The 25,376-nt window shown below is 44.2% G+C and overlaps 1 protein-coding gene across 1 annotated transcript in view; it reads right to left on the reverse strand.

Moving 5' to 3' along the window:
- Positions 1–2,278: 2,278 nt before the first annotated feature.
- The window catches only part of PPP2R5A (protein phosphatase 2 regulatory subunit B'alpha), a 68,652-nt gene continuing 45,554 nt past the window's right edge, over positions 2,279–25,376 (reverse strand). The window contains exons 6-13 of the mRNA XM_054981954.1: positions 24,402–24,461; positions 22,713–22,821; positions 21,688–21,741; positions 16,695–16,745; positions 15,579–15,698; positions 15,371–15,498; positions 5,055–5,156; positions 2,279–3,532 (exon numbers count right to left, since the gene is read on the reverse strand). Of these exons, the coding sequence (XP_054837929.1) occupies positions 3,376–3,532; positions 5,055–5,156; positions 15,371–15,498; positions 15,579–15,698; positions 16,695–16,745; positions 21,688–21,741; positions 22,713–22,821; positions 24,402–24,461 (781 nt within the window). The 3' untranslated portion in view covers positions 2,279–3,375. The remainder of the gene's footprint in view (positions 3,533–5,054; positions 5,157–15,370; positions 15,499–15,578; positions 15,699–16,694; positions 16,746–21,687; positions 21,742–22,712; positions 22,822–24,401; positions 24,462–25,376) is intronic.

The following is a 25,376-nucleotide window of genomic DNA, read 5'->3' on the forward strand; positions in this document are numbered from 1 at the left end:
CTAAAAGGAGATGTTTACATATACTAGCAAAGGAATGTTTTGATTGCACCCTCCCCCTTCCTCCCCCTAATTGCCTCTTCTCTCTCCTCCTCTTCTGTATTTGACCAGTCTCTGTATCAGGCATCTGACGAAGAGAACTTGATTCTCGAAAGCTTACGCTACAATAAAATTGGTTAGTCTTAAAGGTGCTACTGGACTCTTTTTGATTTTCCAGTGCAAAGTGTATGCAGTGCAGTGCAGAATGTGTCTTCATCTGCAGTAGAAGCTGACAGTTATTTAAAGCTGGTCCTCTGCAGGCTCTGTAGCCACAGGGTAAAGATACAGAAGGGATCTCCTCAATCATCTTATTGTGGAAGTTCATTAGCAACTGATCCAAAGCTTAACTAAGCACCATTAAGTCTTTATTTCAATGTAAATCAGTGTGCCTTACCCCACACAGGATCAGATCTGCAGAGCATTTTAGTTATCATTTTTGGGGGTGGAGCTGTGGGCTCAGTGATCAAACATCTGTGTTACCTGCAGAGGATCCCATGTTCAATCCCCAGGGCTTTCTAAAGGGATCAGTTAGTAGGTGATGCAAAAGACATCTACTAGTCATAGTAGACAACGTTGACCTCAATAGACCAATCTGATTCATTAGAAGGCAGTTTCATGTACAGATAGGAAACGGTAACATATTATGGCTGAAGCAGTCCTTGATAGAACTATGTAGGCTCCAATGCACCAGAATAGATTTATCACTTACTACAAGAGTGTGAACTAGAGAAGCAGTGTTGTCAGAAAGCTGTCAAGTTGCTGCCACTAGGTTAGCCTGCATCTCAATTCTTAACATGAGAAAATTTTTACCTAAATGAGTAGTTCTGGTTTTTATTATGTCTTGTGTCACCTGCCATCTCAAATATGTGTGAATGTAAAAAGTCAAGTGACATTAACTCTTCCGCTTCATTGTCACCATTCTATGTTCTTCTAGAGTGTATTATGCCAAGCAATCAGCTGCACAAAACTGGCCTTTAGACCAGTGATAGGTCATCCTCAACCAGTCCAACTACCCCACTGGGGTTGTTCTCTGAAGGGTCCAAGTGGATTTTTGACCAAATATCACATCCAAATTTTAAGATAAAGCTTGGAGACAACAGCTTTTGGGATGATGTTGGTTAAATAATTTCCAGGTGTATTTAGGGAACAATTTGAAGCTTTTGAGTCATTGGGTTTTGCTTTACAAACCAATTACACTAATCAAAAGATTAATTTCAAAGGAATAAATAAAAAGAATTATAACAAAATAAGTGTGACAGGGATAGTTCTCTAGGTTTGAGTTGCAAAAGGTATAAACGGGAAAGGCCAAATGGTACAGCAGAGCTGCTGGCCTGAAAAGCCTTCACTTGACTGAATGACACAAGATATTAATTCTGTATTAGACTTCTGCCAGCTACTGATGAGGCAGTTTAAATACTTTTTCAAGCATTCTGCTCCTAATCATACAAAGCATATAATCCTGATTCCCACATGCCACTGGCAAATGTTTCCCATTTGAATCCAAACTGCACACCATTGCAACAGATGTGGTGCAGCACTTGATCAAATTCTTAATGCCACTCTGATGCGTGAGAACAGTACATGCCTCAAACAACTTAAAATTCATTTTTTTGTGTTTGTTGAAGATGTAAAGAGGTATCAATTATCAACCCTGGCGATCAATGGGGTGACAGATGTCGCAGCCAGATCGCCCTCACATCCAGGTATCAATTATCATAAAATGCAGGATCAGCCTCTCCAGTGATGCAAGTCCTGTCCTGCAGAAGAATCCATGTAAAGCAACACCAGATACCAATCTATGTCCAGTTGGTCATTTTCCCCTCAGTTTGACAGTCAGTGGCTTGAATCTAGTGAGGCATAGCAGGAAACATAAAAAGGCCTCAATGCAGTTCCACTTGTGCAAGAGCTTGTATAATACCTAGCACTTTCATCCCTATATATTATAGTTCCCAGAAACTGGTTGCACAGTATCTTGAGCAAGTAGGAAGGCAAGTGGGGATACAGTGACTAATATAAGTAAATAAGTTTGACTTAACACAAGAGACAACTAAAGTCTTCCTTGAGCGGGTAGGAAGGCAAGAGCTTTGTGCAAGAACTTTAGCATGGCATCCAACCCAATATTTGGTTTAGTCCAACTTTTTCATGAATACTGCATTAATTTAAATACATTTCTAGAGAAACAACCAACACAGTCTTTTTTACAGTGTGGTTAAATTACAAAGATAGTAATATACACGACTAATTACAAACATAAAGTCTTTATTGAATGTTGCTCAATCCTCAATCTTTCAACACAAAACCATTGTCCACACAATTGCAATTTAAGGAGCCTGGAATGGTACTCTGATAGAAAGATATGCAAAAAATATCCCCCACCTCATCAAATAAAAACAAAGACTTGTAAAGTCAGCTTTTCCCAACTTAAGAGCACTGCATTTTCATTAAATAAAACAAGGAGTTGTTTCATCAGACAGGCATTTCATTCTTGGGTAAGAACTGCAGGAGCCAAGCCTCTACTTTGTGGAGCCAGCTCAAAACAGAACTGTTACGTTCTACAAGAACTCGAGGCCATTAGGAGCTTCAATGATATGCTCAAAAGGAAATGCCATCCTCAGTTATAAAGAATCAACTACTGAATGCCTGACTAAAGGCAGACATACGAAGACCAAGTGGCAGCAAGATATCCAAAGCTGCTGCTTCCTCCCTACCCAGTCAGATTGTACTTGTCTGGTATATTTTTAACTTGTGCTCTATTTAAACCCTCCCTTCACCACCACCCCAGTTCTTTGCTCTCTGGAATGCTTTGTGCAGTAACAGCTTTGAAATCTGTGGCATTACAATGGGCAGAGGAGTTATCTCATCCAGATAAAATACACTCTTCAGCCCAATCTTTTGGGTGTTTACTCAGAAAAAAAAGACCAACTTGAGTCAACAGGGCTTACTCCCAAATGTAACCTTGGTTTCATTTCAGAAAATACAGCACAACTAGAAGTCTCCTCTAGAAATCTCAGCCAAAGCTTGCAGTAATGTGAAAAGCACATATGGGGGAAATGTAAATAGCTGACTTCTATACCTATGTGCAACACACAATAAAAAAATTTCAAGTCATAATTTTCACCACTCCCATAATTAAAAATCACACACATTATGGATGATAAAATTCATTTGTGAAAAGTCAGAAGTGACCATATAAGCAATGATTAGACAAATTTACAATATGCCATGTAAATAATGTCACATTCAATCACTGTATTTCTGTTCAAAAACTTTCATTTACATTTTGCCAGAGGAAAAAAATTGGCCATTTCTAATATACTGATGAGGTTTCTCTTCTGTATTTTACGTATTAAAAAAAATATCCCTGGGTATTTCATTTGGCACTTCAACATCATTCTGTGTATTTATTGTGCTGCTCTGTTCTGTCAGGGCTTTCTTGAGCTTTAGTTCCTCCAGTTTCCTCCATAGTTCTTCACGGTCTAGCTCTTTCTTCTTCTCTCTGTAGAAAAGAAGAACAATTGTGTGTCTTTGACACTTGGTTAAAAGTAAGAGCATCCAAAGCACTGCAAAAGACCCTGAAATTAACAGCTTGATCAAGGCATGAGCTTGTATCCACAAAGGTTTGCTTTACTAGATGTGCAAATACATCTGAGGTGTGTGTGTGTGAGACAAAGAATGCAAGCACAATCTACAATTAAAATTTTATGCAGACAGAAAACAGATGTTGTTTGTGCATATTTCCAAAATTGGAGATGATTTACCCCTTAGCCTTGTTTAGACAGGTAACAGACAACCATTTTAACCCATGCCTGCTACCAGAATTACTGTTTGAATTTTCACCAGAGTGACATGGTGAACTCAAGAGATGGAATGAAGACTCAGAATGCGAGAGAGTAGTCCTCTATTGCTTTTAGTAGTCCTTGAAAAAATTGGATTTGCAGTCATAGCACATTCTGTTTTTCTCTGCCTATGGATCCCTTGAAATACTACACATTACCAATTAATGGTCAATTTACACTGGTTTGTTAGTTCTCATGAAAACTGCTGTCTTTCTCAAGTGTCAGATGCTTATCAAAAGGATATTTAGCCATTCTGAACATGTGGTCACAGTTGGGAGGCAAGCTCACTTCAGAAACACAGAATCACATAAACAAGGAAATCTAAAAGCCAGAAAGGTGCTTTTCCTGCACCAGATGAGTTGATTTGACACTGCATCTCTAGAGGGTGAATATTCATAGAAATATGTTGCTGTTTGTCAGCTGCTTAAAGAATCAAGAACATGTCCCAAGTGCTTATCTGATACTATCTGTATAGAACAGGAGTGACCAAACTGTCCATAGGCCTCATCTCAGCATGTGCTAGCTCCGAGTTGGCATCTCACACACTTCTGCTGTGCCAAGGCATCTTCATCTGGCATGATAGCTGTGCATGAGGCACCAATCTGAAGCTAGACAGCCATCTTGCACGCTCCTCAGAACTGCAGAGAAAAGAGGCCTGAATACATCTTTCCATGTGAGTGCTTGAGAAAGGCTCAAGTGTGACAGTTGTCTAGCATTCCCCTAAAGAACAGAGAGGCAGGGCTCCTCCTTTAGTGCTGCAGGGGGTCGGGGGGATGTCATGCCTGGACTGCTCAGCCCTGAGATGCTTTGCCAAAAAGCAGCCATCCTTTAATGGCATTTTTATAAGCATATTTGATCTGTCAAACACTAATAGCCATCTTCTTTAGCCTCAAACATATGGTAGATGCCCTACCTCAGAGATCTTACAGCTACTAAGTAGAAGCCCTTTCTAAAGAGGAAAGAGAGGCCTGGAAAGTAGCAGCAGTGAACTCATTACTAGCAGGCTGAACAGAAAATACAAAGCTCCATTAGTGCAGGCAAAACTTAATGAATAAACGGATTTGAACGAGAATTTAAGGGAAAAGTGTTGCTTGATGCAGAGAGAAAATGATTCACAAGTACAAAAAGCCACAAAGTCAATTCAAAAATTAGGATGCAATTCAGATGCATTAAAGAAAATACCTTTGTCTCTCTGCTTTGTAGGAGCTTGTGAGTTCATCAAATAGTTTTCCATTCATCTCCATCAGTGTTTTCAGCACGTTATATACTAATGCTACAATGGTCCTAGAAGAAGAACAGGAGCACATTAAGGAAACTAACTGCTGCATTCCAATATGTGTTCTGAATACGTTTGGTTGCTACTTTCATTCTGTAGCCATTTAACGTAAAGTAACAGACAGCAGTGCAATCTGACTGGCAGTTTTAAAACAATTTTTTTCTCTTGAACGCTTAACATATATGTGGGAGATGCTTGGTTCAGTCTCTTCTTTTGATTAACAACATTTTAAAGCAGCAGCTGATCCAGTGAAACTGATGGTGACTATTACAATATCAAATAGCTCCAAGGTCATAAAACCACTGATGATATAAATACAAATACAATCCAAGGATCATTATATAACATCAACATATGGAACATCATTTTCTATAGAGATTAAAGTAATATTATTCAGATCCAATTCAAACCCTACACATTCAAGAAAGTAATACATTTGTAAGTCCCTGTGCTTACAAGGACTTAATTCAAAATTAGGTTACTTAAAATCATATAAATAAAACATAAATAATACTGTCTTAATGTTGGAAGATTTGACTGACTTTTAAATATGAACATTTGTTTGCAAGATGCTCTCCCAGCTGTTTTTGTTAACTTTGCTCTGCCAGTGCCTTTCATCCTCTAATGCTCCTTCTAGACATACACTTGAACATAGCAGAATCTTTGCCACCTTCACTGTCCCACTTAAGCCCCCTAAAAAGCCATTTCTGAGTGTTAAGGGAGTGTTAGAAGTGACTGGGATTCTGCAGAAATAGCTTCTGGCAGGGAACAAACAGAAATAACCCCACCACACATCTTCATAAGCTATTATGCAAATGGCACAAGTGCCCGGGGGGAGGGGGGGCGTATACCAATCCAAAGTGTCTCCCTGATCTTTATGCATTTTGGAAACAACCAAAGGGCTCCAATGAGAAGGGGAAGTAAAAAATTGCACCTTCTCATGCTTAATATTTAATGGATAATTTATAAGTAAGGTGGGGTTTTCTGGAAAATTTCTGATGTACTAAATACAGCATGATATAATTTGGCATTTTTATGCTGTACTAAATACAGCACGATATAATTTGGCATATTCAATAACTATAATGTTAAAAGTATCCCGGCGGCAGAGGGAGAGACCTGTTCCCCCTGGAACGGGAAAGCAGAGCAACACAGCGACACTATGCCGCCACTTGCGTTGAGGAGCAGAGGTGACCAGAAACACCCTCCAGCCAGACATGGTGGAGCTGGGAGATCCCCCCTACACCTCCCCAGGCAGGACAGGGTGCACAAAATAAGTCCCCCCAAAGGAGATAGCAGGCATTGCAGCTTAATTGATGCCCGCTCCTCCTATTGAGGGGCAGAGGCCACCACCGACAGAACCCACCGGCCGCACGTGGCAACAACAACAGAGAATGCCCCCTGCAGAGAATGCCCCCTGCCATGGTGGGGAAGGGATAGGCTAATTCCCCCAAGAACGGGAAATCAGGGCGATGCAGCAGATTGATGCCAATACTGTAAGGGGGACCCTACAACCTGCCGCAGCACACAACTGAGACCTACCGATGGTCCTTTGCCGAGGAGCGGAGGCTGGTGACAAAACACACCTATTGGCTGTGGTATTCATATTGCTCAACATGTATACTGGTATCACAATCAATATATACTTATCGATCGGCACGGTATCGGTTACTACGCAAAGCTTTATGCACATGGTACAATCTTCATCGCTACATCGGTAAGGGGAGAGGCTTTGTTATAGGCACGGCATAATCTTCATCTGTATATCAGGTAATATGTGGGTTAAGGCACAAAGTTCACTCTTCTGTATATTGATACAGGGTTACATGTGGTTGTAGGCACAAGGTTCACTCTTCATTGGTATATTGTTAAGAGGTCATACATGGTTATAGGAACTTGGCACAATCTTCATCGGTATATCGGTATGGGATAATACATGGGTATAGGCTCAGGGTTCACTCTTCGGTATATCGGTAAGGGGTGATGCGTGGTTAAAGGCACAGGGTTCATTCTTCATTGGTATATCGGTAAGGGGTAACACATGGTTATAGGAACATGGCACAATCTTCATTGGTATTTTGGTAAGGGGTGATATGTGGTTGAAGGCACAAGGTTCACTCTTCATTGGAATATCAGTACGGGGTGATACGTGGTTGAAGGCACAAGGTTCACTCTTCTTTGGTATATTGGTACGGAGTAACACATAGGTACAGAGGTAAATCTTCACCGGTATATCGGTAAGGGATAATGCCTGGGTATAGGCAAAGGGTTCACTCTTCATCAGTATATCATTAAGGGGTAATACATGGTCATAGGAATATGGCAAAATCTTCATCGGTATATCGGTATAGTGTAAAATATAGGTTAAGGCACAAAGATCACTCTTCTTTGGTATATCGGTAAGGGGTAACGTGTAGGGATAAGAACATGGCACAATCTTCATCGGTATATCGGTACAGGGTAATACGTGGTTATAGGCACAAAGTTCACTCTTCAGCAGTATACCAGTACAGTGTAAAATGTGGTTTGTGATATGGACATAAATAGGGTCAGATAGGTTTAGGGATGACATATAACATATCACATATAACCTGTTACACACTACATAGTACAAGGTAACTGTGAAATAGCGACATCGCCCACCAGCCGGGGACATCACAGTAACGCAGATATTGGTGACCGCTCCTCACATCAAGGAGTAGAGGCCACCGGAAACACCCTCCAGCGGGACAGAGGCACCAATGGTGGCCCTGCACCCCCTTCCCACAAGGCAATTCCCCTGGATGGGGACAGCTGGGCGGCCCACCATTCTCAGGCACACCACTCGCATTGAGGTGTGGGAGTACCTTGCAGAACCCACTGGCCAGACGTGGTTTACAAATTGATATCAAATGGAATCCGATATTGGTGTGGTTTTGAATGGACATGGATGCCATAACTTCGGCAAGCAGCGGTGATAGATGGTGATGCCTGCCGCTCGTGCTTAGGAGGGGGGGGCCTGGGCTGCCAGCATGCAATGGAACACACCGTCCAGACATGGCAGTGCTTGTGAGTGCCACACACACCCTTGCAGGAGGGGCATGTTGCACAAAAAAAGACCCCTGGGCACTGAACATCTGCAAAACCCACCAGGCGGACGGTGAGAACACACACCCCCAAAACAGACAACGCAGGGCAGCACAGCTGAATTATTGCCTGCCCCTCCTGCTGAGGATTGGAGGCTGCCACTGACAAAACCCACCAGCCGGACGTGGCAGTGGTGGTGGATTCCCCCCCCCCCCGTCTTGAGAAGGGAGAAACAAAGGCCCCCCCAAAGGAGACAGCAGGGCATCGTATCGCATTGAAGACATTACAGTTTGTGTGGAACCCACCACACCAAACAATCAATTATGCCGTCACCTTCCCCAATCCAATGAAACGAGATGTAGGCACAAAGGTGCCCATGCAACAGAGACACCGCGGCCATCTTTTTGGACCCCACCTCTTCAAACGAATTTGGAAAGACGGGGCAGGAGGCCACCCCCGGCGAAAATGCCACATTCAACAGCAGAACCCACCATAGAGACGTGGGCTCCGTGAGGGAAGCCCGCCACTCACAAGGCAATGAGAAAGAGGTAGAAAATCCCCCCCCCCACCCTTTCACTCGCCTATAGCTCTTCTCTACTGCTTCAGACGGACTAACATGTCCTTCCACCACAAGGACATGTGGGTGGCCCAGGCCCTGATGGTGGATGTATTCACTTCTGATGCAGAAGGACCCAAGCTCACACACCCATTTCCATTCTGGACAGATGCTTTAAGTAAGAATGTTTTCCTGTGAGCAGAGAAACCCAGCCAGAGCCCAGTGGTGGATGGTCTCCTTTCCATTCAAGAAAGGCGCTCAAAATCAGACTCATATGAGACAGAAATGCAAAACGCGCTCAAAAGTAAAGGAGAAGGAAAAGCAAAACGTGCTGAACAGCGAAGGAAAAAAACCATTGAAACGTGCTCCTGTGAGCTCTCATCAGAGGTGCCCAGTAAGCTTGGACCTTGATCTCAGATGTTGTGGCTGACCCATAACCTGATGGTAGGCGTGCGGCAAAGCAGAGACAAGGGTGGCTTAGAGGTCAGAAAACTCCAGTCCCAGGAAGGGGTAGCCGAGCAGTGGGAGGTTGACCTTCAGGAAAGACAGCATGTCCACCAGGTCCAGGTCCAGACGCAAGTGGTGGGGACGGAGGAGGTCTCCCAGGTGTGAGAACACCCACTCGCTCTGGACACTGTTGGTAGGGCAGGAGAGGATGTTGGTGGCCACATTCGAGAGGTCCAGCCAGATGGCAGATTTTCTTGCCCAATACTCCAGGGAGTTGATGTTGGGGAGCTCGGCGAGGTACTCTCTGACCATCACCTCTGACAAGTCCTCCACCACAATGGATGTACTGGCCCCGCTGCTGCCGACTGCCCAGCCTACCACTGAGCACCAGAAGTGTGGTGGGCAATCGTGGGGAGGGCTCTCCTGCCTGGGGATGCCCGGCACATCTACCGCTTCTTCCATCCTTGTGCCCATACCCTCTTCCCTCCATACCACTCGTTGGAACTGGAACTTCCGCACTGCTCTGCGCAGGTCCCTCATCCACTGATAGAGTTCTCTGTTCCACATGGCTATGCTGCCTTTTATGCATGGGTCACATATGCAGGCCAGTCTGTATGGAAGCTCCTTGCACAGGATGCAAGCACGTGGCCACACCTGCCTGCAACTTCCCGACCACCAAGTCCCTGACCCTGGGGACAAGCTGGTCCTGTTGCTCTCTCTTTCTGGTCAACACCTGGTCCAGGCTGTAGATTGGGGGATGACCTCACCCAGACTGGTCTTATAGGAGTATAGGAGCTCGGTGGTCTCCTTAAATGCCCTCAGGACACGGACCATCTAAGAGAGAGCAAGCCAATCCATTGAGCTGAGGCTGAGCTCCTCTCTCCCCTGCAAAATTGGCTCCGAGGACATGATGATCTGCAAAGGGTTCTTTTGCTCCACCAGACAACTCACCATGTTGTAGGTGGCATTCCAGAGGATGGCTGTGTCCTGGTAGAGGTGGTGCTTGGGTTCCCCCCCCCACCCCGCCTCTGGAGTAGCTCACGTGAAGACTTCCCGCTGCGGGAGAAATGGGAAGCCAGACGCCGGCAGCTGTCCAGCAACGTGCACATGGACAACATTGATTGGTCTCAGCTGGCCTTGATGTTGCTACCTAGCCTGATTGCATCCCTCATGACGAGGTGCAGCTTATGCGCCAGGCAGACCAGGCCATCAAGGGATGCCTCTTTCAGGGCCGCCAGCATGTTTCTTCCCGCATCGGTGACCGTGAAGCCTCGGACAATCTCTTCCCCAGGCATCCAGTCCCTCAATGCAGCCCTGATCGTGGTGGCGATGTTCTTCACTGTGTGATCCTCATCCATCCCCTGTGCCTGCAGCAGAAGCACTCTGTAGCCTGGCGCCAATGGTAACACCTCCTCCCAGGAACCTGATCTTTCCCTGGGGCAGCGGAGATCCACCACTGGGCTGTGATGGTGAGGTAGCCGTGATGACAGCTGCTCCACAGGCCTGCTGTGAAGTGGATGGTTCGTCCTTTGGCACCCAACAGTTCCTTCATGACCCTCATGTGAACACCCTGGTAGAGGGCGGGCAAGACTCACTGGCCAATGGTCCGCCACGATGGCATTAAGAACCAGGGAGCAATGTGATGCAGCAGTCTCTGGAAGCCCCCACCCTCCACGATGGACAACGGGAGTCCATCCAGAGCAATCATCTCCACCACCACTCTAGTGCCTGCTTCCTGAGCCCTCCCCAACTCGTACGCCAGGCACTGTCACAGACCCCAAGGGGACTATGTTGCCAAGTAGGCCCCCTCTCCTGCTTTAAGGCCTGCCATGGACTGTGTTAAAGTTTCCTGCGTTGCTGCTTTACTGCTGCACCAAGACTGCCCTGCACGTGTGTGCTCTGATACACGTGTCAGTTTCCTGCCTGCTTGTTAAGTACCTTGCTGCTGCAATAGACTGTGTTAGTTCCCTGACTCCATGTCCGGATAACTCCACAAAGGACTTTCTTCCTGGGCAACCCTGCCCAGACCTGTATCCGGACCTCCCAGTGTGTGTTTGGACTTTATTACAAGTGTGCCCCGTGCCTGCATTGCCATCTGCCACGGACCACACCTGTTCCCAGCTATGGACTGTGTTTTACGTGCTGTTCCCCCTGCCTCCATAGAAGCCTGCCTCATCTGGGCCCAAGCCGCTGCTAGCAGCCAGGCGCCAGCCGGGGAAACCTCCAGCGAGCCTGGCCAGGCGCTCCCTGGTCAGTTCCCGCCTGGAGCCTCCCGCGGGCCGGCCCCCGAGCTTGCCCTCGCTACTGGGCAACCTGCTAACCAGCCCCCGCCATGCCCAGCCGGCGACCATGTTCTTAGGCAGCCAGAAGACCAAGGGAAGAAGCCTGCTTTGGGAAGCCATTTCGGAGAAGCGGACACACCACGTCCGCAGCGAGAGCCCCTCGCCCCGCTCTGCATATCTTAGGAGCCACCCCGGAGAATAAGCTAAGTGCCGGCCATCCCAAGCACTTAGAAAATGCATCTCAAAGGAACCTCCGCATTCCAGAGCTGATGACATCAGGACAAGCCCTGTCCGCTGGAACATCCATTCAGCCCACTCGGATTTCCCCCTCCCTCCTTTGTCCCCTCTTCCTGAGATGTCACTTAACACAATCAGATTCCTAAAGTGGCCCATCTAAGCCATTCAGTAACCCATTAAAGCCTTTGTTTTAATCTGTGAGAACCACAAAGTACAGCACCAGCCCCAGGGTACGTTTTGGGGTATTTAAGCTGGTCCCTCAGACCACACGGTGCTCGTGCCATTCTATCCTGTTCCCAGCCAGGCGCGTACGCCATTCCTATCCAGACCCCCTTGCTGTCTGTCTGTGGATCCATTGCTGGCATTGGACCACCTCGCTGTCGTGTCTCTGCTCCGCTTCAAGATTGTGAGTATTTCCCTTATCATCGTGGGTACCTGCTCAAGCGACCGTCTCTATATTTCTTACTCTGCATTTCCTAGTCCTTGTATGCTCTCTTATATGTATGTGCAAGTTCAGGCTTATGCCACACTATTAGTAAATACACGTGTTGATTGAAACTATTTGTAGTCTGCCTCTTTGTCATTAGAGTGTCTGGAATCGGGACCTCCGTAAACATTGGTTAGATCCGTGTTAATTTTAGTTCCAGACTGCTAAGCTAATTTCCCATTGTAAAAAGCAGTTCTGGTAACAACTACCCCCTGCAGGGTAGCCTGACTGGGCGTTCCACTCCCACCTGCAGCACCCTTATGGCAAGTCTTCTTGCTGGCTGTGGACTCCTGTTCCCTTCCCCTTCTCTCTGATCTTTAGCCATCCTCATCTCACCACTTGGTGGTTCGTACAGCAGAGGAAGCAACATGCCCGGGTGGTGCCTCTCCAGATGCTGGTGTAGGGTGGTGGATGGCAGGTGCCTAGAGTCAGTGCCCCTATGCACCAGAGCATGGCAGTGACGATACCGCGCCGAGCAGGGGTCATTGGGAAGAGCTTGAATGTGCTGCCAGAGTGATTGAATGAAACAAGGACCGAGACTTGGTGAGTCAGGAGAAGAACAAAGGACTAACTTCCGTGGCGAGGAGCTGGACTGGGAAGACAGAGTGAGGGGTGGACTGTGGGCAGGGACAGTCCCTCGAGTTTGGATTGTAAAGGGACTGGCTGATTCTACAAACCCCCACCATTCTTCCTCAGACCCCTCCTTGTCCTCCACAAAAAGTTTAACAATGCCCACTCCCGGCAGCAGAAGAGAGACGTCTTCTGCCTCCTTCACAGTCCTCCTAGGCACATCTGAAGTTGTAGTCTCTGGTGCCCGCAAGACCTCCCCCCCCCCTGCAGTATGGGTGGCAGTCACCGATGGGCGGCGTGGACAAACTTTACCCTTTTTCCCCCCACGACCGCCCTCGACCAACAATACACGGTCCATAGCGGTGCACTGAAGTGAAGAACAAATTAAAACAGAATAGTGCTCACAAAGTAGAAGAGAGCCAACAAAAGAGTGGGGTTAGTAGAAAGCAAATTCAAGAGTGTGAGGCAGCAGGCAGCGGTCCTGAGCCTGGGTTTGAGTGATGAGCCCCAAAACTGCCACAGACACCAGGCCAGGCAGGACAGGTGCTCAAAACAAAAGCTAAATGCACCAAAGGAAGGCACAAAAAGAAAGAAAGCTGCACCAGAGAAGTGTATTGGAGGAGAGAGAGAAGAGCAAAATGCAGAAGTCAGCAGCCCTGAGACTGGGATTGGATGTTGAGCCCCAAAAGCACCACACAGACACCAGCCCAGGAAGGACAGATGCCCAAAATAAAAGTTGAATGTGCCAAAGGAGTGCACAAAAAGAAAGTGAGCTGCACCAGAGAAGCATACTGGAAGAGAGAGAACAGAACAAAATGCAGCAGGCAATTGCCCTGAGACTGGGGTGTGTGTTGAGCCCCAAAAGCACCATACAGACACCGGCCCAGGAAGGACAGATGCACAGAACAAAAGTTGAATGCGCCAAAGGAGAGCACAAAAAGGAAGTGAGCTGCACTAGAGAAGTGCAATGGAGGAGAGAGAACAGAGTAAAATGCAGCAGGCAGCTGCCCTGAGACTGGGGTGTGTGTTGAGTCCCAAAAGCACCACACAGACACCGGCCCAGGAAGGACAAATGCCCAAAACAAAAGTTGAATGATCCAAAGGAGTGCACAAAAAGAAAGCCAGCTGCACCAGAGAAGCGCACTAAAGGAGAAAGGAGAGAGAACAGAGCAAAATGCAGCAGGCAGCTGCCCTGTGACTGGGGTGGGTGTTGAGCCCCAAAATCACCATACAGACACCGGCCCAGGAAAGACAGATCAAGAGTGAGGCCCTCAAAACAGTAGAGCAAGAAACAAAGACATGCAAACAAAAAAAAAGGAAGGCCTCCGTAAAGCTAGGCACAAGTTCCAGGCAAAGCCCTGAGACTAGGGTGGGATGAGGTGGGGGTGAAGGGAAAAAGGCACCCTTTCCCAAACACCTCCCCACTGGGAGAAGAAAAGGAAATTGGAAAGAGGCTTTTCAGTCTCTTTTTCCAGCACCAAATCTAGGCCAAAGCTCCCAAATGCACTCTCTCTCACTCCAAGTTCCAGCTACAGTTCCTCCTTCTCCCTCTGCCTGCTGGAAATGAAACCACGAGGCTTTTATATAAAATGCTGACAGAGCAAAACAGGAGCACTCTGGTTGGCATACAGGCCTGCCTAACAGGGTTTTGCCTAAGAGATTAATCACCCCACTCCTCCTGCTGCTCTGCTGGATGGGGCAGAATTGGAGCTCTACAGTTGGCAGGGACAGCTGCCAATCAAGATTTGTGGGCTAAGGCTGGGGGCAACCAAAGGACTAGCCTTCGTTGCCTAGGGAATCAACTGAATGACACCAGGGTGTCTGGCTTCCCTAATAAACAATGAAGCGGACAAATCAGCCAAAAAAGTTGTCAGATTTGTGGAAAACGCAGCCCCCATGAAATGTGTTTTCCCCATGGAACGAATCAGCTGATTCGTTATGAATTTTGAGTTGTAATTCGATTCGTGCCCATCTCTAATTAGAAGACATTAATAATTCAAATTATTCACCTGCATTAGTATAATGTTATCCTAGGTTAGGCTTAACATGCCACTTTTCAAAATGGACATATACCACAATGAATTAATTCTACAGTAATTTATTTTAGAGATAATCTATAAAAATAAAATATTTCACAACAGCGAATTATTTGCCTTTTAAAATGAAACAGACTCATCAGTTCATAGTTTATATCTTTTCTTGTTCTTCTTGTAGTTCCAAAGATCTTTTTGATGTGGACATTTTATTGCAGTGATAACTCAAAAAACCATCCACTCCCATTATAAAGGTTAAGACAAATGCAACACTCTTTCATGTACTTCATAACTCATTTTAGCTGAAATTCTAGCTAACTGCAGAGATGTGCTCTTGTTAAATTTTTCCTAATCTCATAGACCATCATTTAGGAGACTTTTGAGAGAACAAATATCCTTCCATTTCCTGTTTACTCTACTTCATTCTTTTAGCAAAAGTTAGATTATAGACAATACTTTAATTTATCAGAAGATTTTTGACAAAAGCTAACATAAATAAATAAAAAGCACTTTAAAAATAGTGAATGGTGAAGAGGGTACATACGGATTCCAGTGTTCTTTGGAAATCTTGTATAAACTACCAAACATAATTGGCAGAATTTTATCAATGTTCTCCTCAATCAGACCGAGAATGTATTCATTATTCCAGAAGTACAGAGCCCTTTCTGCAACCTGAAATATACATTTCTGAATTCAGATCAATTAAGTCAAGTAATACAAATAATAAATTAAAGGTGAATGCTATATTATACCTGAAAATGTGAACTTGACACACACTTGGCTATCTGTTTAAACAGAGGCTCTTGTATTTTTTTAAATTGTGTTGGTTCTATTACATCCAGAATTTCTTCAATTTCACCTAAAAACATTACCTGTTAAAGAAAAAACACTCAAGAAAATGTGAGTAGAATCAAGATACTTTCTTTACCAAAGCATCTTTACCTAACATAAGTGACAGAAGATAAATTGCATTGTTATTTAGTTTGCTTTTGTTAAATATGAAAGTATTATTGTCAGTTGCAGCCCTCCTCATGTGGGACACTATACTGGATACTTTTAAAAGACTGCAGCTGTTTATGCTTAAGCTGCCGTTCACATGAAAATTTGTATTCACAGTAAAAAAAAGGGCTCCCCATAATTGGGTTGATCTAAAGGACCACAAGCTTTTTTTTAAACCTCCCTTTTCCTGCTGTAACCTGCTATACTCCTTCTGATGTTGTTCCTGGAGATTTATTAATTTGAAACTAGTGTGGCAGTGCAATGTAAAATCTATAAATGGACAAGTTCTATAACTAGACCATTTCCAATTAATTGTAATAATTGCATTGCTGTGAGAGTTCAAAGGGTATGATCCTCCACTACAAAGGTACAGTGCTCATGCACAGAAGGATCCTATAGTGCTCGGTACCCTCCCTCCCCCCTCCCCCAGGTATTAAAAAGCATGTTGCAGCAAGGACTTGGAGGTTTCCCCCATGCCCCCTCCACCTTCATCCACTGGAGCTTGTGCAATTTGATCAAGCAGATGAGGAGAGCAGGATAAGGGTAAGTTTGGCATATACAGACTTCAAATTTACTTTCACCAGCTTTTTGTGCTCCCTATGCATGTACATGAGGAGAAGGTAGGGCCCAACATAACCTTTTCCACCCTTGATGGATTCCTACGTACTAAAGAACTGCATCAACAAGAGTGGAAGGTAAGGGATTTGTAAGCAAACCCCGTGTGCAGACTACAGCACAAAAGTCAATTCTTTTAAAAATTCTATTAATTCAAAGTAAACCTCCTACTTTTAATGGGGATAAACTATTTGAGCACTGTCAGTCTGTATTACTCTTTCATAATTCAAAATATAGAAATGAATAAAACTGACCTCTTTCTGGCTGCACGTTTTTGGCCAAAATTTGAGCAATCCTCTAATAACCTACATTGGAAAAATAAATTGTAAAAAGTCAAGTAAGAACATACCTATTAAGACAGTTACATACTAAGATGATCTAGGGACAGACTTGGGATGTTAAGACAATCTTATAGCACAGTCAGCCACGTGGCCACTATGAGGACCATGTGACTCAATGTGCTCCTGGCTGCCAGTTGATCTTCATGATGGAGGCCCATCACAACTTTCCTGGTAAGTTAAAGTGCCAGTCAGCCCACATACTGAGCAAAGAATGCACCCATGGCACTTCATGGGCAAATGAGGATTTGAACCTGGAACTTCCAGATTTCACACCACTAATTTTAAATACTCTCAACATTCAAGCAAAGACCACCTTGTTTATTTTATTTACTTCATTTATATCCCGCCGTTCTTCCCAATGGGGATCCAAAGCAACTTATATCAGTCTCCTCTTCTCCATTTTCTCCTCACAACAAACCCTATGAGGTAGGTTAGGCTGAGAGAATGTGACTGGTCCAAGGTCACCCAGCCAGCTTCCACAGCACAGCAAGGTAAATAACCTGGGTCACCCAGATCCTAGTTCATCACTCTAGCCACTACACCATACCAGTTCTCACATTAGAGATGAGACTTCTATAATTCCTACTTACAAGTACTGCAAGTCAGCTGCGTAGGTCTCATGATTGGGCTGCCAGGAGCCTGAACTGCCTGCATTCCCATCAGAGAGATCAAGCAGGGAATAAAGGGCAGATACATTCCAAGTGGTATTCTCCCGTGCTCGAACTAGGAGAATATGACTAAGTACCTACTTAAACAGCGTAGAATCTAAAAAAGATGACGTAATTTACCAGCCTTGAGACTGACTTAGGTTCTGAGTACCATTCAATGCCTGTTGTTTGGAAGTTCAGTGTGTTATCTCTGAAGTTAAACACTCTCACTTCTGCAGCCAACGGCCTTGAGGCCAGATGCAGCTAGTCTGAATTGTATCTTCCCTGAGAACAAGGATGATTTCATTCCCAATTTGCTATTGTTGCTTATCGTAGTCTAAACTCAGATACTTTTGGTCTCTGGCGTTCGTGCCAGAATTCCAACGGACTACTAACTTGGGGGCGGGACATTAACCTATAACTAACCATGCTTTCCTTCAATATGTCACTTCTGCCAATTCCACTGTCTGAGCACCTTTAACCTGATAGATCTCTAATAAAAGTTACTTCAACCAATTTACCTGTGTGATTGCTGTGGAGAACTTGGGGATTTACTTGCCACGGACTGACACTAACATTTCCTGACAAAAAGCAAGATATGTTTACACATACCAAAGTACACTGAACTACACTGGTAGCCAGTAGGTCAAATGATGGCAGCAATAAATAGACTGGGAGGAGTTTGATGTTTACATTAAAAGAGCTACATAGGTGAGCTTAACCTTCTTCTATCTTAATTTACAGTGCTCTGGGATCTTTTCCCCCAGTGTGGCTCATTTCCAGCAGTGGAGCCAGCTGGGCGAGAACTCCACAGGACAAGCAAAACAGCAACACCAAGTTGTAAGGTGGGAGAGGACATCTGTTATGCAAAGATCAGCCTCCACGCACCTATGCTGCTACACACATGCAAGGGCAGACACAAATAAAAAGCATGACTGTTGCCATCATATCTACTCTGACTGTTATATATTAGGGAAGGAGACAGGAAGCATGGATATTTCATTGCTTGTGTTGCCTTACTTCTTACTAGAGGTGGGCATGAACCAGGAAAAAACCGAATTGTGTGGTTTGTGGTTTGTCCCATTTCACGAACCATGAACCATGAACTTTCACAAACTTGCCCCAGTTTGCAAACCAGTTCGTGGAGTTTTAATACCCCTTTCTGTGCTGCTTAAGCCCACAGCCCCGCCACTGCCAGGCGCCCCATTTGCCTGCTGCAGAAGCAGCCAGGGGATCCTCTGGTCGTTCTCACAGCAGGTTAAGGGAGGGAATGGCGGGGCTACTGGCTACAGCCCACAGCCCTGCCGCCAGCGGGCACTCCACTTGCCCACTGTAGGAGCGGCCAGGGGGTCCCCTGGTTGCTCTCGCAGCAGGCAAAGGGAACGGCGGGGCTGCCAGCTTAAGCCCACAGCCCCGCCACCACCGGTTGCTCCATTTGCCCGCTGCAGAAGTGGCTAGGGGATCCCCTGGTCACTCTTGTTCCCCTGGTCACTCTTGCAGCAGGCAAAGGGAGGGAACAGAGGAGCTGCCAGCTTAAGCCCACAGCCCTGCCGCCACCTGGCACTCCATTTGCCCGCTGCAGGAGTGAGAAAGGGGCATTTAACCACATTGGCTTGGTTTAACCCGAACCAAACGAACCAGCAGAGCAGTTTGTAGAAGTTCGTGAAAATAAGACTTCCACAAACTGCAAGTTTCTGAACCACGAACCAGCCCAGTCCATGACAAACTTCAGTTTGTTTTACAGTTCGTACCCATCTCTACTTCTTACCCTTACAAAATAAAAAACTCTCAGACATATCCCCCATCCACTTAAGAAATGTGAAAGCTTAGCTTGCATATGTATGAGGGGAAGGAAAAAGAGAAAGGAAAACTTTGGATACCATAGGAAAACCCATGGCTACCCTGACCCAGAACTTCCAAGGAGGACAGCCCAGGGATCCCTAGATGACAACAAAGCTTCCGTCAGTCTCTCTGGTTACTCCCACAGCTGGGAAACTTGAGAGGCCAGCATCCAACCCTCAGAGCACTAAACAAATAACAACAACAACAACAACATTCAATTTATATACCGCCCTTCAGGACAACTCAATATCCACTCAGAGCGGTTTACAAAGTATGTCATTATTATCCCCACAACAAAACACTCTGTGAGGTGGGTGAGGCTGAGAAAGCTCCTAGAAGCTGTGTCACCCAACCTGGCTTCAAATGGAGGAGTGGGAAATCAAACTCGGCTCTCCAGATCACGCCTTGCAGGTGTGAGAAAGAAAATCATTTTTCAAGTCCAAGGAAACCTTGTGCTAATTAGCTGGAATGCCCTGAGTTCTACTATCCAAGGCCTTTGGCCCTGAGAACCTCCACACCTCCAGAGACAGTCCATGCTTTATCAGCCTGGAAGCCATGGTACCATCCAGCCCCAGCCTTCAAAGGTACACTCTTCTCTTAGATCTCAAAAGGAGGAGGGGGCCATAAAAGAAAAAGGCCCTAAACTTAAGTGCCTCTGCAAGCCGTAAAACCAAATTCCAGTTGATTGCTTTGACAGTTGTTTTGACAGGAAACTAACAAAGTGAGTTTTCTGGCAGATACAATGGGGAATTATAGAGAATGAAGCATTCAGCTCTGACAGGCCACACCTCTGGACATAACTCTTGGTACTCAAGGGTGCCAGAGAGGGGGCAGGTGCCTTTACACAGGCTGGCACGAAGCCACAGCCTTGGAGAAGGAGCCATTGTGGGGAGGCTCTGACAGCTCACAGTTCTGGACTTAGCCCTTGGTACTTAAGGGTGCCAAAGAGGGAGCAGGTGCCTTAATCAGACTGGTGTTTCCAGCATCTTCAAGAAGCCTCTCTTGAGACATAACATCAAAGGGAAAGACAGAAACTTTTCTTCTTTAAATTTAATTGTATTCTTCAATAGAATGTCTATTGAGGGTTAAAAACTTTTAAAAGAAAAAATTCTCCTTAGCCTCAAAGATGAGATGAGGGAAAAGCAGAGAACAGCAACAGAGATGCTCTCTCTGTGGCAGCAAAAAAAGAACTGAAGGAATAGCGCCTCTTCTCCTTGTCATGTGATTTTTTGGCAGGAAAGCACCTAAAGGAGAAGGGGTGCTCTTAAGTTTCCTAGAAAGCTCTGGAAATCTTCTTCATGGCTGGGCTGTGTTTGCACAGTCCCAATGTGGGACTGCGCAGAAGCCACCAAGATGAACATATACAAATTTTCAAGACCTATTACTGCAACCCTAGGCAGAGTTACTCCCTTCTAAGCCCACTGAAATGAATAGGCTTAGACTGGAATCACTCTGCTTAAGATTGCACTAGTCAAGCACCAAAGTATTTGATCCCAAAGCATCCGATTCAGTAAGCACAAGCCTTTGCAACTGAGGCTACATGAAAGCTTCTAGGAAGCTTTCTACAACTTGTTATGAAATCTACTTTTCCTATCCATTATGACTGCATAGAAAGTTTGATTATATGCATGTGCAATTCAATTTGTGGACAATGCAGCTTCTATTTCAGTCTCATGTAAATTACAAGCAGTGTACACATCTTAAACATTCTCACAAGTGTATTCAAATGTAGACATAACTGTGAAAATAAATTGCAGGCTTCCAGTCACCCATATTCAGTACATGGTTTGGTTCTAAAGTTTTTGTCAACCCCAGATTTCCCCTTACTTGGCCCATGCTCATGATTTTCTGCATTCTAAAACAAGGTTCAAATGGTTTTCTATTTTGTAGATTTTGAATCATTGGTGTTTGTTGTGCCATGCAACGTATGTAGCTGTCATATGGATAACACAAATCCTAAAACAAGTAGATTGTGTGATAAAGCAACAGGTAAAATAACTGAGGCAACAGAAAATACACAGGGTAGGTTTAAATGGTGCCTAAATAATGGAGGTAGTACATAAATACCTTTACTGATTACAGGTAAAACAATAAGGCAGGCACATGAAAACTCTAACAATTAATGCATTCTGGTCACAATTCACCATATATACTAAGGCAGGCAACTTCCATTTATTTAAATTCCATCTATGTTGATGGCATTTTGCACTGAAATAAACGGTAGACAGAGGAACAGAGAAGGTAATATACACCTTGAGGCTGCATTTAATTTTACCTACTCTTGCTGAAAATTCTGATTACAGTATCATGAAATCAACAGGGGATCTGATATTCATTAGCCAGTTAGACCTAATAAAGCTAAAACGGACTGAGTGTAAGAATATTTACAATGTTAAAAACGAGCAAACAACACTCACCGGCTCTGTTAATGTCATATCTTTCTCCAGGAACTGAACAACACAATAGGCCAACTGAAACAGATAAAATGTTTGTTTTTGTTAATGACAAGAATAGTGGCTTCAGTTCAGCTTGCAGTTCTATTTGTTTAAGCCTCAACAATCTCAAATATTTAAGCATGTGCATGAGATGCATTATGGAATATTTATTTATTTATTTCAAATTTCTATTTCACCCTCCCCACGAGCAGGCTCAGGGCAGATAACAACATATTAAAATACAAAATACAATAAAAACAACATATTAAAATACAATAAAAATCCATACACATTTAAAACAGGATGGTGGACAGCCTTATGTACTTAGTTATTACACCTACGGAGAATGAGAATCACTGAAAGACTCTAATTCTCCTAGATCCCAGTACTATGCTTTAAACTCTGAGGCCTTGGGCATGCATGCTCTCTATATGTTGTTCCTTCCCACCACAGGGAGATGTAAATGACTGGTCTAAGGAACAATCCTTTCAGGAGTGCTTCCTCCCTCAAGGCCAAAGTGGATATCTCACATTCAAGTATATGCAGGATCTACTGGTTTGGGTTTTCATTTCTCAACCGTGCTCAATTCCCACATGAGGTATATCATTATCATTCTTGTTTTATTGGTGAGGAACACTTCCAAAAATATAGTAAATCTATTGGTGAGGGGAAATTAAAACCCATGTCTCTCAAACATTTCTTTTTAAAAATTTGCCACGAATTGGTCTGTAACTCAGACACTCAGTTCAAAAGAACAAATCAAGTATACAAGAAAAAATATTTGCAACCAAGTATCTAGACATAGTCAGATAATTTCTTTTAAAACACAGCACATCTATTGTTTGAAACACTTTAAAATCTTACAGATTGCTGACTATGCCAATAGCAAAGCACATCCTGATTTTCACCCCCACCACTAAAAACAAATGTGTGTACTACTCTAACTTCACTAATTTAATATCTCTGAATTTATTTAAAAAATGACTCTCTCTGACAACTAGACATACCTGTGCATGAAATAAAGCTAATCCTTTTGCAGTGTGCATGGGAAGAAGAACCTTCATAAGGAACTGCTTGTGCTCTGCTTTCAATGGCAATGCAAACCCATTGATAATACTGGGGGGAAATCAGAAAGGAAACCTTATTTGTCAAGTTTTAAGAACAAAACACTAAAGAACAAAATGTGCAGTTAATATTTAAAAAGCAGCACAACCCACATTTATGCAGCAAACACCCTGCTGGAGCTCACTCTGGACAACAGGAGTCTCATATTTGCTTCATAATTATGAAGCAGCTACAAGACTAGCACAGGGCAAATTACTCCATTCCTCAGTCTATAAACTTCTTAATCCTGTAGCTGAAGATGGCAGTAATGAGCAGCATAACCCAGGAGATGCCAATCACGTTTGTTCTCTCTTCTCAGCATTCAGATAGAGATCTTTATACTGTTCATGCAGGAGGTTCTTTTGATACTACAAAGCCAGACTAAAGAAGATTCAAACCAGACAATTTTGTACCAATTCAGGGACCTTTCAAACTATTTATTCCCTAATATACAAGAAAAAGTAAATAAACCACATGAAGATTGTTACAAGACAAGGATACTTAAGTCTATTTTTGGCATGGGTATGGAGTTAGATATGCATGTGATCAGATTATGCTTTTTCCTCTTTCACAGAAATGTTGCCTATTCACAAAAACTGGATGAAGCCTCAGAGTACCCAGTCTGATGCTTTGAAAATGAGCTTAAGTCACCCTCTTCTTTTTAGGCTAGATAGTTTAACTTAACCATAAACACACAATACTATTTTTTGTCCCTGTTGATAATAACACTCTTTGCTTTAACATTCCTTAACTGCAACAGTATGTGAACAGGAAGAAATTATATCCCAATAAAGTCCCATGATAGGAGTGCAAAACTTTTATCTAATGCTTTGAGAAACATACAACATTTGATATATTCAGACAACTTTTGTAAACAGTAGTCATCTCACAGCAATAGCATCAGAATGTTTCAGGAGTTCCTGATCCATAATTAATATAATACAATGAGGCAAAGGATTTGTAGCATACCGATGCAATGGTCCTGAAGCTGCTTTGAGACAATGTGGAATTACAGTGCAATCCTTATCAGTTACTCCAGATTTCAGTGGGCTTAGACCAGAGTAACTCTTTTCAGGATTGTACTGTTAGTGTATTAGCTAAAAGCATGCTTAAGTATCAAAGTTAATTTTCACTTTGAAACACAAACTGAAACAAAAGCCTCCTTTCAGAAGCAGTTACGACACTTTGGTGAGTTTTCGATGCAGAACAGTTCCAACAACACAGAAAGAGGACCATGGGGGCTCAATTTTTAGCATTATGTTTGCTGGTTACCTTCCTGCAGCACTTCACCTTGATCACCTCTGGCATCAGAGTTCAGCCCAAAAGACAAACATTCATGAAATGAAGCTGCAGAAAGATAAGCAGCAGATGGAGGGAGGGTTCTACATCACTTAGCAAGGTGCCCTTTTACTGCTTAAACTAATGGAGCCAATGCTGTCAAATCCAATTTGGTTGTAATGTACTAAGCAAAACTAGAAATAAAGCTCATTAAGTCTTTTGCATATTAGGGCCAACATTTCTACCAACATGTACTGCAAATGAGAAAGCAACCACATTATCTGGATGGCCACTTACTAAAAGAATAAGCATACCTTCCAAGTATCTCAAGGAGTTCAGCAACACCATTGAAATGTTCTGTTTCATATATAAACCTATTAAAGGTACAATTCAACATATGAAACAATAGAAACCCAAATCTAAACAAACAACAGCAGGAACATTTTATAAACTAAACTATAAATTATTCATTTTCTGGTTCTAAAGAAGTTTGATAAGTGGAAAGTATATATCTCTGCTCCTTGAAGAGGTAGAAGAGGTCCTTAAATTCTTTGGGTACACAAACAAGTAACCCCAGAAGCCAAGTCTCCCTCCAGAGAGTAAGAGTTAAAGGATACACTTTGGGGCACCATTAAATTAGAGCACTTTAATCCATCTCATCTGAAAAACAGGCTTTGCCTCCCTTTACCTGTGTCCCACATACATAAGGTTGCCAGTCACCCACAGGGCAGGGGATTCCCCGCTCCTACCTTCCACCCCCCACCCCCGCTTACCTGGCCGGGAGGGGGAAACACACCTCCCAGGGTGTGCCCCCGGGCAGCACGGTGCACTCCTGCACACCACACCGGCCCAATTCAGGCCCAATTCGGCCCCCTGGGAAGTGCGGGAGCGCTCTGAGGGCAGCCCATGACCCACACAATGATGTCACTTCCCGGAAGCACCATTATAATACAAGCGCAGGCACTCTGCACACACAAAAAAGGAGAAAGTACAAGGTAGGAGCTGGGGCCCACATCTCGTGCTGGGGGTCTAGGGGGACTGGCAACCCTACCCATACAACCTATTTACTTTATCCCATAGAACAAATGAGGACTTAATAACTGAGACAGTTCCTACTTACACAGTCATAACATAGCCTGGATTCAGTTTCTTGGTTATGCTGCACTGTGATATAAGCCAAGGGACTAGCTCTTTTAAAAAACATATTCATCATACTTGCAAATTACCATTAAATTAGCCATTTGGGAAAGACATGAAGTGCCTCAGTTGATCAGGATTATCAAGAGTCT

The sequence above is a fragment of the Eublepharis macularius genome, chromosome 1, assembly GCF_028583425.1.
Source record: "Eublepharis macularius isolate TG4126 chromosome 1, MPM_Emac_v1.0, whole genome shotgun sequence".
Taxonomy (NCBI): domain Eukaryota; kingdom Metazoa; phylum Chordata; class Lepidosauria; order Squamata; family Eublepharidae; genus Eublepharis; species Eublepharis macularius.